Here is a 15,482-nt window from a genome sequence, read left to right as displayed (position 1 = left end):
AAAATTCAACAAGTCAGTAAATTCTGAAGAGCTGGCTATACCTCTGTGCCACTAAGTGGTGATACAACTGAGAGGAGAAGTTTCATTAGAGACCCTGGTGACAACCACCAGAAACAGCCCTGTGGTTGGAATGTGGCCCAGCTTCATTCATTCCCCTCCCACCTCTTCCCTTCTGTGCTTATCTTCTTTCTTTGTTTTCCCTTGATTCTTTTTTTTTTTTTTTTTTTTTTAGTGGGAGAGGGAACTAGGGATTGAACTCAGGGGCACTCAACTACTGGGCCACATTCCCAGCCCTATTTTGTATTTTATTTAGAGACAAGGCCTCACTGAGTTGCTTAGTCCTCGCTTTTGCTGGGGCTGGATTTGAACTCACGATCCTCCGGTCTCAGTGTCCCATGCTGCTGGGATTACAGGCGTGCACCACCAAGCCCTGCCTCAACTAACCTTTCTTAATCCATGATCAACAGTCCAGTGATTGCTTGAGAGCAGGTGATCACCTGGAAGTTATCTGAAAAGCGTCTTACCTAGAGAGATGTACCTCTTTCTACATACAGACCAGCTCCTGGGGTTGGCAGCTAGGTTTGAGCATTTGAGCTTAAATTCAGCTACTCCATGCTTCATGCCTTGAATATCAGCTGGCCCCATCTTTCTACACCCATGCCCCACTCCCACTGTATCCTGGATTTCAAAGGGAAGATTCAACTATGGCTATGTTCAATTCACATCTAGATAAGAGGAAGTTAGTCTCTAAAAAATGTTGAGCCTGAATTTAATCAAGCCTCCAGATCTATCTACCAGTTTCTAAGAAACACAGGTTGAGCAATACCTCATAGTATTGAGGGCAAATGATCCAGCTCCTTCAACAAATCAAGAGCTTACAAAAAGAAGAGGAAGATAACTTTGGAAAGATATCTTCAGCACTGCAGGAAAAAAATCTGCATATTAAACAATAGTAATCATCTAATGGACTGGATATTAGATGAGACTAAAAAAGATTGAATTGTTAATTTTGTTGGCATGTCTTTAACATTTTAAATAATATTTATGGTAAATGAAAACAACCAAGGCATTATAGTTACAAATGCATTCTAAATATTAACAGGTAAAGAGTAGGGTTATGAATTATGTGTTAAATTACTGCAGGAAAGAGAAAGGAAAGAAAGAGAAGGGAAAGAAGAAGGGGAAAGAGGAAAAGGGAAGAGTTTAGGAAGATTGATGGAACCAGATTGGCAAAATGGGCAGTCCAGCGATCACTGAGCTAGTGAAGCTGCTGAAATTCATTGTGCTCTCCACTTTTATGTACATATGCAAATTTAAATATTTTTTCTTTAAAAAAAAGAAAGCTGAGGCTCTGTATAGGATAGTTCATTAAAAGCTAAAATAAAAAAATAAAAAATAAAGAAATTGAGCTAGAGAAAACATGTTTCCTACTTGACTGTACGTCAGTGACATCCCCTGAGTGTCTCCATGGACTTAACACACAAAATGAGGCCCAAACTGACCATGAGTCATATCTGCCTTCTGAGAGGATGCACTCTCTCTGGTGAGCTGGCTCTTGGGATACCTGAAGCAAAGGCTAGTTCTGAGTCACTATAACAGGGAGGCCCAAATAGTCTCCAAAATAGCAACCGCCTAGGGAACCTGTCGTATTAATAGGATACTGTACTTACTTTCTCCATCAGCAATTGCAAAAACGATCAGCTAAAATTAGAGAGAAGACTACAGTGTTCAGAATGTCTCCCAGAAGCTTACACAGGACTTTCTGTTTAACACCGTGCACCAGGCAGACAGCCAGATGCTAGCCACTCACGCTCCCCTGAGCCTAATGCTTTAATTAATCAGCAAGCAAAGAGATTGAGATTGAGATTTTTAGCACATTAGAGCAATGCTTGCACAGAATTTATAAGACCAAGCAACAAAAGGGAGATAAACACATCTCAGCCTGTCCCCAAAGCACAAGTGTATGAACTCTTGTGTATTTAAACTTTTTATCTTAAACCTTAAACCTTAGACCACTAGCTCCTACCCCCTATCCAAACCCCAAATCTCCCAAGCTACTATTCATATTTCAAAAGGTAAATTAGAAATGTTATATTTGCCCAAACTAGGAAAAACAGAGTTCAGTGAAAACAAAGTTCTTACGTTTAGAGCTTAAGTTATATCACTGAAAAGTGGAACACTGGTCACCTCACGCTGATAAGAAGTTGAAACCAGCGATTATGTGTCAAGGATCACTTAGATGAACACTCACATAATTAATTTTTAAGAAATAATTTATTCCAAATACACAATTATGTAAAATATGTTACCTTCAAAAGAAGAAAGAAGTTACAAAGTATTTGACTTTAAAATGTTTGAAAGCACTGTCTTAATATGCATAAGGATGAAGAATATATATACATATAATTTTTTTAACACAGGTCTTACAATGTTGCCCAAGCTGACCTTGAACTCCTGGGCTCAAGCAACCTTCCTGCCCTCAGGGGGTAAAAAAAAAAAGACTCATTTTCTCTAATGTTAAAGTATTATCTATGACATGCAATCTTATCTTAAAAGTCAATTCAGTAGGGCTAGGGGCATAGCTCAGTGGTAGAGTGCCTGCTTAGTGTGCACAAAACTCTGGATTCAATCCCCAGCACCAAAAGGAAAAAAAAAAAAATCAATTCAAAAAATTGGTCAGTGCCCACTACAAATATTGCAAGTCTTTTTTATAGACAAAAATATTTATTAAGCAAGCATATATTAAACACTAACTTTCACCTTGTTTCAAAGCAGACCAATTTAATATCAGGAAAGATGTGTTCTAGAATTGACCCAAGTTATGAGATGGCGATGAGCAACCCACACTATTAGGCTGGTAATTTGCAAACTTAAAATGCCCCATCTTGCCATCTACCCACTACCATCCACACATTGAGACACTGTGAACCTAAAACAAATCCTGAAGTACCACTTAGGGAAACAGGAGAGTATAGTGGTCCCAGGAGACACATTGCTTGGTGAGATTCCCAGGTCTGCCACTCAAAAGCTAACTTCAGGCCAGAGTCCTCTGCATCACTTCCAGCATCAGTGAAAGAACCTGGCCCTTTGCCACCTCAATGTGATGCCAGCTATTACTCCCATGGTTGCTGGTGGTCCTGTGTAAAGGCATTTCTGCCAAAGGCTCTGATCCCTCTCTCATGCTCTCTCTCTCCTCTGACACACATTCCTCTCATAGTCTATCCCTTCTTTGCTTCAGTGCATCTTCTTTCCTCTCGTGAGACACTCGGGTTCATCTCTAAGTTGCCACAGGCCTGGGACAGTACCATTTGACCAGAGAGCTCCCGATACCTGAGAAAAGGAAGATTCTCACAACTGGTCCCTTTGAAACCAATTACCAGTGACAATCTTGATGTCTCAGAAAGTAATTCCATCCCCTGTCAAGGGGAGTAGAGAGTTCTGCTATGGATTATTTGTCTCTTCGAGGAACAGCTTAAAACAGTCACCTGCAGGACCACAAAGGTCAATTCACGCTCTACTTCAAATGTTAGAGGAGCCTCACTGGTGCTGGGACCAAAGACCTGCTCATTTCCTCTCTTGTGGGATGGGCCTTCCCCTCCACTGCCAGGATGCGGGATGCACACAGATCACATTTGGATTCTTTCATCAAGACCACGCACTAGATTATGGTGCCTCAACACTCGGAAGCATTTTGTAAGTCATCTAGACCAAAGGTCACAAACCCAAATACCCACAGTACCAGCCAGGTCACAAGCCACAAAGGGACTGGAGCCAGCTGGACACTGTGTGTCTCATGTGAAGGGAGGGCAGAGTGGGACTCCAGCTGCCACTGTGGGGCTGGGACTGGCAGAGGTTCTGGGTAGTTCAGAAAAGCTAGGAATTCAGGTAATCTATGTGAGTCAAGCAAAACACACTTCAGGCCACGTATGGCCCAAGTGCTGCCAGGTCACATGCCTTGATGAAAACTGAGCTGCAAGCTGGAATCTACGGATCAACCTCACGATGGCCACTGACTCCTATGCGGAGGAAAGAAAGACCAGGGCTAAGCAGTCATTATTTCTAGCACGAATAAATCATGTGCCTTACTCATATAAGAACCACTTTTCTTTTTTTTAACCAGCATAAAAGGACATTATAATAGTAACCAAACCAAATTTTACAAACACCACTAAGGTGATTTTGCATTTTCACATTTTGGAATGTCAAATGAGAACCATCTCCTCCACTGCATCCCAGATGAGGGTCTCACTCCTTCTGGTGGGAAAGGATCAGAATCATGCAGTGCTGGGTAACAAGGCAATTTGAGAAGCGAAGTTCTTCCCACCCTGGGCCACTCTGATCTCCTGGGCTCGCCATCCAGAAGGTCTGTTTCCCTCTTTACTTCCTTCTTTTCATCCCCAAACAATGCCTCTCTCTGTGTTCCCCTGAGAGCCTTCCTTCCCTTGTTTGCTCCGTTTCCACAAGCAGCTAACTTCATATGAACAAGAGAGTGTTCACTCTCTTGCTTTTGGTCTACAGGCATTAGTTAAGGCCTACTGACTTAAGATGGAAGCGCAGAGATCAGACAACAGACTTGAAGGACCTTGCCCACTAAGTCAAGACAGGGTACTCCAAAAGGACAGCAGGTGGTAGACAAGGGGCATGCACTTCCACTCAGGACACTTGCAGCAACAGGAGCTAAGGGTGCTGAATACAACTCTGTCAGCCATGTGCCGCACAATTCCAAGGACACTATTCAAAAAGATCAGGCTCTGAATAGCACCTCCTGGAGTTGTGCATCAGAGAAGACCACTGTGCAGGCACATGGAGCTCAGGTCTAGTACTGGGAGATCAAGCCCATTTTTCAATCATTCTGTCAATCAAAAATGATTGGCCAATGGAGCTTCTCCTACTTGAGTGTGCATAAAAACCACGTGACCACTTGCCAGAAATGAGACCTGCAAGCCCTCCCTAGAAATTCTCAATCCTCAGCTCTGGGGAGAGGTTGAAGAACTTGTGTGGTGATGTTTAACAACCAGCATTTTGAGAAACACTAGCAAACAAAGCTGAGGATCAGGAGAAGGAGGACACGGTAAGGGCCAAGACTGTGCCACTGAGGGGGTGATGTTATATTGTTATAAGGTTTATTCCTTCTGTCTCCGCTGTATTTATGAAGAACGTTGTTTCTGAAGATCATTAAGGATGGCCCATACATATGATCTCTATGGGGAAACCCTGACACGGGTTATTCCTATCACAATTTTTTTTTTTTCACTACTGAAGAATGAAGTCTGGTAGGCAAATACTCTGCCACTGACCTACATCCCCAATCCCTTTTTTCATTTTTATTTTTTTTTTTATTTTGTGACAAAGTCTCACTAAGTTGCCCAGGCTGAGCTGGATCCTCCAGAGGAGTTGGACTACAAGACTGCACTACCTGGCTATTACAATTTTTTTATTGGTGTATAATAATCATGCAGAATAATGAGTTTCATTATGGCATATTCATATATGCATATAGCATACTTTGATCAATTTCACTCCCCAGTGCCTCCCTTCCCCCCACCTTCCTTCCTTCCCGTGATCCTCTTCCTCTACCCCACTGGTCTCCCACTTTCATGAGATCCCTTTCTTTCCTCTTTTTCTCTCCAGCTACCACATATGAGAGAAAATGTGACCCTTGACTTTCTGAGTCTGGCTTATTTTGCTTAATGTGATGTTCTCTAGTTCCATCATTTTCCTGCAAATAGCATAATCTGGCTCTCACAATTTTTAAAAGCACACAGAGAGGCACCACTCACTCTGAAATGAGACTCCTATTCTGACAGCTTGCTAAATTTGCAGGCACCATTTGACTACGCATAAGAAACCCACCTTCTGAAATGTGGTATATTTCACAACGGAATATTACTCAGCCTTAGAGAAGAATGAAATTATGGCAGTTGCAGGTAAATGGATGCAGCTGGAGAATATCATGCTAAGCGAAATAAGCCAATTCCAATAAACCAAAGGCCAAATGTTTTCTCTGAAATGCAGATGCTAATTCACAATAAGTGGTGGGGACTAGGGAAAACTACAGATATTTTGAGATAGACAGAGGGAAGTGAAGGGAGGGGAGGGAATGTAGGGATAGGAAAGATTATTACCCTATGTGCATATATGATTACAAGTTGTATAACTCTACATCATGGACAGAGAATGAGAAGTTATACTCCATTTATGAATGATATGTCAAAATGTACTCTGCTATCATATATAACTAATTAGAACAACAACAAAAAAAAGAAACCCACCTTCTGGCCAGTAGAAGTCCCCCTTACCCACACATCCACGCGGCACACCTGGGACACGTACCTTGTGCTCCTCTTTCATGACCTGCTCAATGAGCTCCGATTTCACTGGAGGCTTTGAGTACTGACCCGAAAGAAGGCCATGTCCTAACTTAGTCCTGACCAGGAAGAGACACAAAAGCAAAGAGTTCATTGTTGTCTTCCTAGAGAGATATTAAAATTATTTCTGAATTCTGATAAATATAGCTGCTTTGAGGTGGAGCATTTTCTCTTGATTATTCACAAATAACTTATTGCCTTACTTGCTTCTGATTACATTGTTAAATTTTCCACAGTTCTTTATTCTTTTCTTCCCATAAAGGTGACACATGATCATTGTAGAGCACTTAATATATACAAGAACAAAAAAGAATTGCCTTTCATTCTGCAACCCAGTGATAACCACTATGAATAGTCTGTTGGATACTTTTTCTAGACCAACATAATCTGGTACTTACATCTGTGTGTTGAAATCTTGTGTTGGATCTAAAGGCGAGTAGTCAAATATTCTTGGAAGGTTTCCTACATACCTAGGGAATGAGAAGCAATAATCAAAACATAGGAACCAAGAGAAGAACAGCCATCATTCTCTCAAAATCAGGAAGGTCTTTGAGAGAATGATGGCTTGTATCAGTTGATTCTGTATCAGATGATTCTGTTCAGATCATCTGTATCAGATGATTATTTTCAAATCATCTGGGTTGGGGATGTGGCTCAGTGATAGAGTAATCCCTGGCATGCACAAGGCCCTGGGTTTGATCCCCAGCACCACAAGAAAAAAAAAGAGAGAGGGAGAGAACAATAAAGACTAACATAATGATTAAAAAAAAAATTCAGGGGCTGGGGTTGTGGCTCAGCAGCAAAGTACTCGCCTAGCACGTGTGAGGCGCTGGGTTCGATCCTCAGCACCACATAACAATAAATAAAATAAGGATATTGTATCCAGCTATAACTAAAAAAATTATTTTTAAAAAAAATTCAAACCACCCAAGGAACAGTTTTTTCTGAGATCTGTCTCAACCACCAAACTCAAGAACCTTCCTAAAACCCTGATGCTTCCTTCTATTATTGAGTCTCAACCCTGGTTAAAATCAACATTATCTACAGAGCTTTTTTTCTTTTTTCTTTTTTTTTTTTAAATTATCAAAGTCAGTGGGGCATGGTGTTACACACCTGTAATCCCAGCGACTTAGGAGGCTGAGACAAGAGGATTGCAAGTTCACAGCCAGCCTCAGCAACTCAGCAAGACTCTAAGAAACTTAGTGAGATCCTATCTCAAAAATATGGTGACAAACGCCTGTAATCCTAGTGGCTCAGAAGGCTGAGGCAGGAGGATCATGAGATCAAAGCCAGCCTCAGCAACTTAAGAGGCCTTAAGCAACTCTGCAAGACTCTATCTCTAAATAAAATATTAAAAAGGACTTCGGATGTGGTTCAGAGGTTAAGTGCCCCTGGGTTCAATCCCTGATCCCTAAAAATAATAAAAAGAGGCAGAGATATAGCACCCCTGGATTCAATCCCTAGTACAAAAAAAAAAAAATTGCCAAAGCCAGAACCACCCCTAGATGTTCTGATTTCCTCCCTTGAGATTGAAGCTTGGGATTTATAGTTCCTTTAAAAATTCCCTCCATGAGGGTTGGGGTTGTGGCTCAGTGTAGACTGCTCACCCAGCACCTGTGAGGCACTGGGTTTGATCCTCAGCACCCCAAAAATAAATAAATAAAAGCACTTTGTCCATCTACAACTAAAAAAAAGAAAAAATTTTTAATTAAAAAAATTAAGTTCCCCACATAATCCTAACACGTCTCCTAGGTTAGAGAACACTCTCTCCTTTGACCAAAACTTTAGTCACTCTCCTCCAAGTCCTCTGGCTGGCTTGAAGACCAACCTAGAACTTCCTCAAATGTCCTTATAGAATCTATTTTGAGTGAAAATCCTGAGTCCATTTAGTGAAAATCCCCACGTTAGTACCCAACCACCCTGACCTGTCTTCAGTGATAATCCCATCAAGACACCTGAGCCAGAAGCCCTTATCCTTGAGGTTCCCTCTTACTAATGCTCCATCTACTGACCCTCCCCCTGCTTGGTAGTGAATCCCTACTTGCCTTCCCTAAAGTGGACATTGAGTCCAACCGCTGACTCACTGCAAGAGGCAGCAGTCCTATGTCTGTCACCAGGGACCCCTCTTGAATTCAGTCTGCCTTACCATCTTAGACAGCGTTCAGATATCTTTTTTTCTTTAATATAAGGCGTTGTTCCAACAATCTCAAAATGAGTAAATAAATACAGTGACAACTACCATTTCCAGAGGGCTTTCTATATTAGCTAGCTGAGTTTTCATTACAACCATATGAGGAAGGGGTTTTTATCCCCATTATCCCATTTGAGAGATGAGAAATTGGGATACAAACTCATTAGGCAGCTTCCGGGAAGTCACTCAGGGAGTGAGTGCCTGAGCCTAGAGTGGGCCCCAGCAGCCTGGCCCCAAGGTCCTGCTCTGCAACCCTCTGCTGGCCATGCCGGCCTTGGGCAGCCCACAGCCCTTCCCGACTGCTGCATCCTGACGGAGCAGTGCTAACCTCAGTACCTCTCCAGCCTTCACTCCCATCCTCAGTCCCTTTCCTACTTCACACCCTCCCAACTTTGTGCTGTTCTTCTTTCCCCCTCCAGGCTCTGACTGTGGAAGCCTGAAAGATCTAGGAAGAGGAGTCCAGAAACAGATCCCTTCCTATGGCCCTTCATGCACCCTACTCTGCCCACTTCTCTGACCCCATCTGCCACCACTCTACTGCTGCCCACAATGCCCTGACCATTTGCCTCCCTAGTGCCCCAGGGCATTCCAGATTGACTCCTGCTTCAAGGCCAGGCCATCTGCTGTCCCTTTTCTGGAACGCTCCTTTCACAGATGCTTGCTTGGCAGCCCCTTCTCAGGTCTGCTGAAAGTCACCTCCCTAGACTCAGCCAAGAGAGTAGCTACCCCCACCCTTCCTAACTCCCTATTGCATGCTCCAGCAGAATTTGTTCTTAGCTTCTTAGCTAAGAACAAATATTCACTATTTGAATTACACCACTTATTTTCTTTCTTGTTATCCTTCTCTCTAAAGATTATATAATAGAATGCAATCTCTATGAAGGTGGACTAAACCATGTCATGTAATCACACAACCAATTTCTATAACTGGCTTCCAAGAACCAAAGAGAAAAGGTATTGCTATGGTTTGGATATGTGTCCCCCCCACAGACCATGTGTCCCCAACCCATAGCACATAGCATTGTTGAGAGATGGTGGAACCCTTAAGAGGTGGGGCCTAGTGGGAGGAAGTTAGGTCACTCAGGTGTGCCTTCAAAGGGGATTGTACGACCATTTCTCTTCCTTTCCCTCTACCCTTTCTCTCTCTCTTTATACCACCCACAAGTGGTATAAAGATGTAGATTTGCTAACTGACAATCTGGCCACCTATGATCCAGTTTTAACTGGACCTCCTCCACCACACACTTTCACCATGATATACTGTGCCACTACAGGCTCAAAGAAATAGGGCCCATTGATCATGGACTAAACCTCCAAAACTGTGAACCAAAATAAATCTTCCTCTTTTTAAATTGGTTATCTCAGGTATTGTACACAGTGACAGAAAGCAGACTAACAGGCATTATTGCAACAAAGCTCTAGCAAGAAAACCAGGGCACACCAGCAGTTAGTGCCAACCTCTAATTGGATCTCTCAACTAGGAGAAACTTCAAGGCACCTCCTGTTCACAAACTCAGACTTTGTTTCACAGATTATGTATCTATACCCAAGTTGGCTTGTAGACAAGGAGAGACAGTCCCATCCTTGTCCCTGCTCTCAAATGTGTCACTGGGGCAACAATTTCATCTAGAAGTTTTTAAAGGACAGAAAGCCAAACAACAGATAAATCAGACTTCTGAGCTAACTGTTTAGCTACAGAGGCCATGCTGATGAATTCTCTATAAGACACAACATGACAAACTCATTAGCTCAACTATGATCCAGTTTTTATCACATCTCAAAATCTGTCAAGACAAAAAACTCATCAGGAAGATGAATGGGTTTATGCTTCACGTGAGACTGGTAAAGAAACATAGAATTATAGGGGGTAAAACTTTGATGTCCAAATGTCCATTTTGCCAGCCAACTATGATCCTTTTCTAATTGACAAGACTTACCCTCCATTACAACAAAACTAAATTAAAATGCAGAAGTAATGTTAGGTAATTTTTAAGATACATATTACAATTGCAGTTCGAAATCTAGTGATAATCCAAGAAAAGACGTAGATTTGCTAACTGACAATGTGGCCAACTTATTCAAGTCGCAGCACACCAGTTTATCTAGATGTGAACCTCAGTGAGAATTATGTTAAAATGTAAACCAGTGGCAGACAAGGTATCAAGGAATCTGGCTGACATTTCTGAATTACACTGTGGTGTTGTTCATAAGTCATCTAATCTTTCTATGAGTCACTCTTTCCACTTACAAAATGGATACACTGCCTTAGACCCAGCTAAACTGAACTGATTACTAGGAAAAAAAAAAAGGGGGGGCTTGCAAAGCAAATATTTCAATCCCGGGGGCATTTGGCCAAACAAGGAAAAGAATAAGAAGGAGTTGCTCATGTTCTAAGATATATGGTAAAAACTTATAAAATAGCATATAAAATATTTGATAATATGAAATAAAATTCCAAAATTCTTGAAACAAGACTACAGGGAGGGCTGGGGTTGTGGCTGAGTGGTAGAGTACTTGCCTAGCATGTGTTAGGTGCTGGGTTCAATCCTCAGCACCACATGAAAATAAATAAATAAATAATAAAAGTATTGTGTCCAACTACAATTTTTAAAAATTGTTTTTTAAAAACTATAGGGAGATTCAAATCTTTTTTTTAAATTCATAAACATATTTTTAAAATATTTATTGTTCCATTTAAATACAATGTTCATTTACCCAGTCTTTTTTAACTTTTTTATTCTAATTTGTTATATATGACAGCAGAATGCATTATAATTCATATTACACATACAGAGCACAATTTTTTATATCTCTGGTTGTATACAAAGTATATTCACACCATTCACGTCTTCATCCAACTACAACTAAAAAAATTTTTTTTTTCAAAGACTACAGGGAGATTCAAATCTTAAATCAAATAAATAAATAAATACACCACAAATTTGAGATACATTTTTTCATTTAAAAAAAAATCAGAAAGTTAATTCTTTGTCAAATGGCCTGTCAGAAGTTTGTTGTTGTTGTTGTAGTTGTTAGTAGATTTTAAAGCACTAAAAATGTTGTTGGATTTTGTAAGAAAAAAAAAAGGTTCTTCCACTGTAGTTTAAAAGCAATAATAATTATTATTATTATCTCCCACAAGGACATTCCTTCAGCATTTCCAAAAAAGATCTTGCAGCATGAGTCACATAGGATGGAGTGACATTTTTCTCTGATCAAATGATGTGTGAGACGTGGGTAAAAATTTATATATAAAAAAAAATATATATATATATATATATATGATGTTCACTTTTGAAAAGGGTTTCCCATCTCGAGGCTTCAAACTTGCTCTTCCCTTTGCCCAAAATCCCCTGCCTCCCATTCCTCCCACACATCTGTCAGGGTATGTTCCCTCTACAAGGGGTCCTCTCTGATACCTCCTTCCCTTTTTCTTCATGGAATGTACCACATTTATAACCACATAGTTGTTCCTATGATTATTTAGGCAATGCCTGTTTTTTGTGCCTTCCCTGAGGCCAGGAACAATGTCCTTTCATTTACCATTCACCCACCACACACCCAGCACACTGCTGAGCAGAACAGAACTCACACCATTGGCTGGATGAAAACATGAAAATCAATATGGAAAACTGACCATATATTTTCAAAGCCAGAAAATGGCAAGAGGTTAAGTCTTCGAATACCAAGGAAAGAAAAGGTTTTCTGACATACTTTTGATTAACCCGTATTAAAGCCATTAGGATTTCAACTCCAGGTGGGTAAAACATTGCCCTGTGCTATTCCTAGCCTGCCGTCTGCCTGTCAGTCTGCCTTGACACACGTGTGTCCTCTTCCACACTGAACCAAGGTAGAAGCCTACCCACTGCGGGACATGCTAGATATAATTTTCTAAACTTAGTTAGTGGCCCTAAGTGCACCACTGAGCACACCAGCTGTAGCTCCTGGGCTCTGTGGCTTCCTGTTCTAAGTACAACCCAAGGAAGAAAAACTGAACCACCAGGTGTAGGGTGAGGAAGGCAGCCTTGTTCATGCTCAGTTAGGAAGCACCCAAAATCAGTGCCTCCCCAGTGTCCATGGTAAGGGGCCAGCTTTCTCCAACTTGGACAATACTCTTTAAAGAACACCATAAAAATGAATAATCAGAAAAATGAAATGCTACTTATAAGACATGACAATATAAAGCTGCTACAACAATTTCTAAGTGCTCTCAGTCCCCATACTTAATTCATCACAAACCCATATCCAACCATCCACAAGAACAGCACCAGTGTGACCCAATGAAAATCCTAAGTCACTAAAGAACTCTCCATCCCCAGAGGAGAGAGACTGGACAAACCAAATACTGGCTCTCTCCTAGCACATCCATAGGAGGGACTGGGCAGTTTCCCCGCAGAGGCTAATGATTAGTATATTCTTGGCACACAGAGTCAGGGTCTAAAAATGAAAGTCATAATTAATATAACTTGTAGAGTGTTTTTGAGTTTTCAAAGTTCCCCTATCTCCCCTGATCCTGTAACACTTGGTAAGGGTTCTCACCCAGCCTCTGGATGAGAGGACATGCCACGGATGAGGTGGCAGAAGGTCCAAGGTGATGCAGATGGGCTTTCCCAGGACCCCTCTGCTCGGGAGGCACTTACGCTCTCTGGAATTCTGGGATGCTGAAGATGGCCTGCATGACTGAACTGAGGTAGCAGCTGTTCCCCAGGTTCTTCAGACCCGTGTACCCGGGGCCATACATGGGCTTCAGCTTTGTCCCCGACTCCTGGATCACTTCCCACTCGCTGACCCTGGGCTTGATGTCATTGTCCCGAAGCCCATTCTCTGTCTAGGATCAAGTCATTAAAGAAAGATAATTTTAAATATGATTCCCATTAAAATATCATGTCCCATGAATTATTTCTAATGTCAATGGATATTTCTGATGTTTTTTCTAATTACATGGAGAAATAAAAAATCTAGTTAAAGGACACTGAGAGACAGTGGCCGTCGCATGATGATGGAGTAGTTGATGCCACAGAACTGTATAATTAAAAATGTATGTAAGAAATAATAATAATAAATGGCTAAAATGTGAATATTTTCTCTGATAAAGGAGGCTGACTCATAGTGGGGTAGGGACGGGGAGCATGGGAGGAATAGATGAATTCTAGATAGGGAAGAGGGGTGGGAGGGAAGGGGAAGAGGCAGGGGATTAGCAAGGATGGTGGAATCCGATGGACATCATTATCCAAAGTACATGTATGAAGACACAAATTGGGTGTCAACCTACTTTATATACAAACAGAGATATGAAGAAATGTGGTATATATGTGTAAATAAGAATTGTAATTTAAAAAAAACAAAGTACATGTATAAAGACATGAATTGGCGTGAATATACTTTATGTACAAAGATATGGAAAATTGTGCTCTGTATGTGTAATAAGAATTGTAATGCATTCTGCTGTAGTGTATTTAAAAAAATAAAATCAATTAAATAAAAAAGTGGCTAAAATGGCAGATTTTATGTTACACATATTTCATCACAATTAAAAAAAACATGAAAAAGATTTTTTAAAGAGAAGGATTGAAAAGGCAGGAGAGAGGACGAGGATAAAAGTTAGAAATCAAAGAAAAAGAAGCAAGATGACTTAAAGAGAAGAAGCAACACAAAACAGCAATGAAAAGGTGAGGCAGTGGAGAGGGTGTGGAGTAAAACCTGGGGGCCTGGGAGCACCTTGCTAGGGGAAGGAGGTGTGAAGAGAACAAGCGAGAAGGCAGGTATGCCTGAGAAAGTGGAGACAGAGTAAGAACAGGAAGACAGGGAGGTGGCCTGGGAGGAAAGGGCTAAAACAAAATGTGCACCTTAAATAGCTTCTCAAAAAGAAAAAAAAAAAAAAAAAACTACGGTCGTGACGTCAACTCCAGCACACATTAATAAATGAAGCAAAGCCTTTTCCATCAACAATAATGGGTTGGCTTATTCTTTCCACCACCCCAGGAGTTCTGCTTCCCTTCCTGAAATTAATTAAAAATGATGTTGGTCACAGATAATTTTAAAGGTCATCTCCCTGTACTTTCTCCCTTCGGTGAACAAAAGCGTGATTCATGCAACTATCCATCAAAAGGAGACAGAAATTGTGCAAGTAAACTCTAACGAAAACAATATGGTACTTGATCAGATGCCATTTTTATTACAACATAAAACATTTAAGCTGGTAACCAAAAAAATATGCAAATTACTTAAATTCAAGAAGTCAATATACAGAGATACGAAAAATTGTGCTATATATGTGTAATAAGGATTGTAATGCATTCCACTGTTGTCGTGTATTTTAAAAATAAATAATTTTTTTAAAAAGAAGTAAATGTAACAATTAAAACATATAATTTATAAAAACAAAGATCCATGTTAGAGGAATGGTATATTAAGTAAACTAAGCGGCTCCCTCTCCCACCCCACATCCCCATATCCCCCCACAAGGTGGGATTAGAGACCAAAGTAGACCTTCTCACCCCATGCATGTGAAGCATATCGATTCCAAAATGCGCTAGGTGCTTGGCCAAATGAGGATCCAAAACAGGTTCCTCTTCTTGAAAAGAATAAACATCTAGAGGTGAAGAGAAAATAAGCAGATATCTGTAATCAAGTCATTCAATATTCAATAAATACTTATTGAACCTCTAATGCGCACCATACTTAGAGTATAGCAATCAACCAAACCAAAACCTCATAACACTCAACCAGGAAAAAGATGATAAACAATAAACATAATAAGCAGATATGGCTTGTAAATACACACATATCAATTCTTTTGACATTTCAAAAACTAAAAAAAAAAAAGTTTCTAAAATAAGAAAAAAGAACAGTACCTTAAATTAAAGTTATTTAAAATTAGACAAATAAATGCCCCACATTGAACTTTTCTAACCAAAGATACA

At 40.6% G+C, this 15,482-nt stretch overlaps 1 protein-coding gene across 1 annotated transcript in view; it reads right to left on the bottom strand.

The window, feature by feature from the left end:
- The window catches only part of Usp13 (ubiquitin specific peptidase 13), a 105,628-nt gene that overhangs the window by 38,378 nt on the left and 51,768 nt on the right, over positions 1–15,482 (bottom strand). Inside the window, exons 7-10 of the mRNA XM_005330276.4 lie at positions 15,057–15,151; positions 13,200–13,387; positions 6,767–6,838; positions 6,334–6,427 (exon numbers count right to left, since the gene is read on the bottom strand). Of these exons, the coding sequence (XP_005330333.1) occupies positions 6,334–6,427; positions 6,767–6,838; positions 13,200–13,387; positions 15,057–15,151 (449 nt within the window). The remainder of the gene's footprint in view (positions 1–6,333; positions 6,428–6,766; positions 6,839–13,199; positions 13,388–15,056; positions 15,152–15,482) is intronic.

This window comes from Ictidomys tridecemlineatus, chromosome 3 (genome assembly GCF_052094955.1).
Source record: "Ictidomys tridecemlineatus isolate mIctTri1 chromosome 3, mIctTri1.hap1, whole genome shotgun sequence".
Classification (NCBI taxonomy): Eukaryota; Metazoa; Chordata; class Mammalia; order Rodentia; family Sciuridae; genus Ictidomys; species Ictidomys tridecemlineatus.
This window is presented reverse-complemented; position numbering and strand designations above follow the sequence as displayed.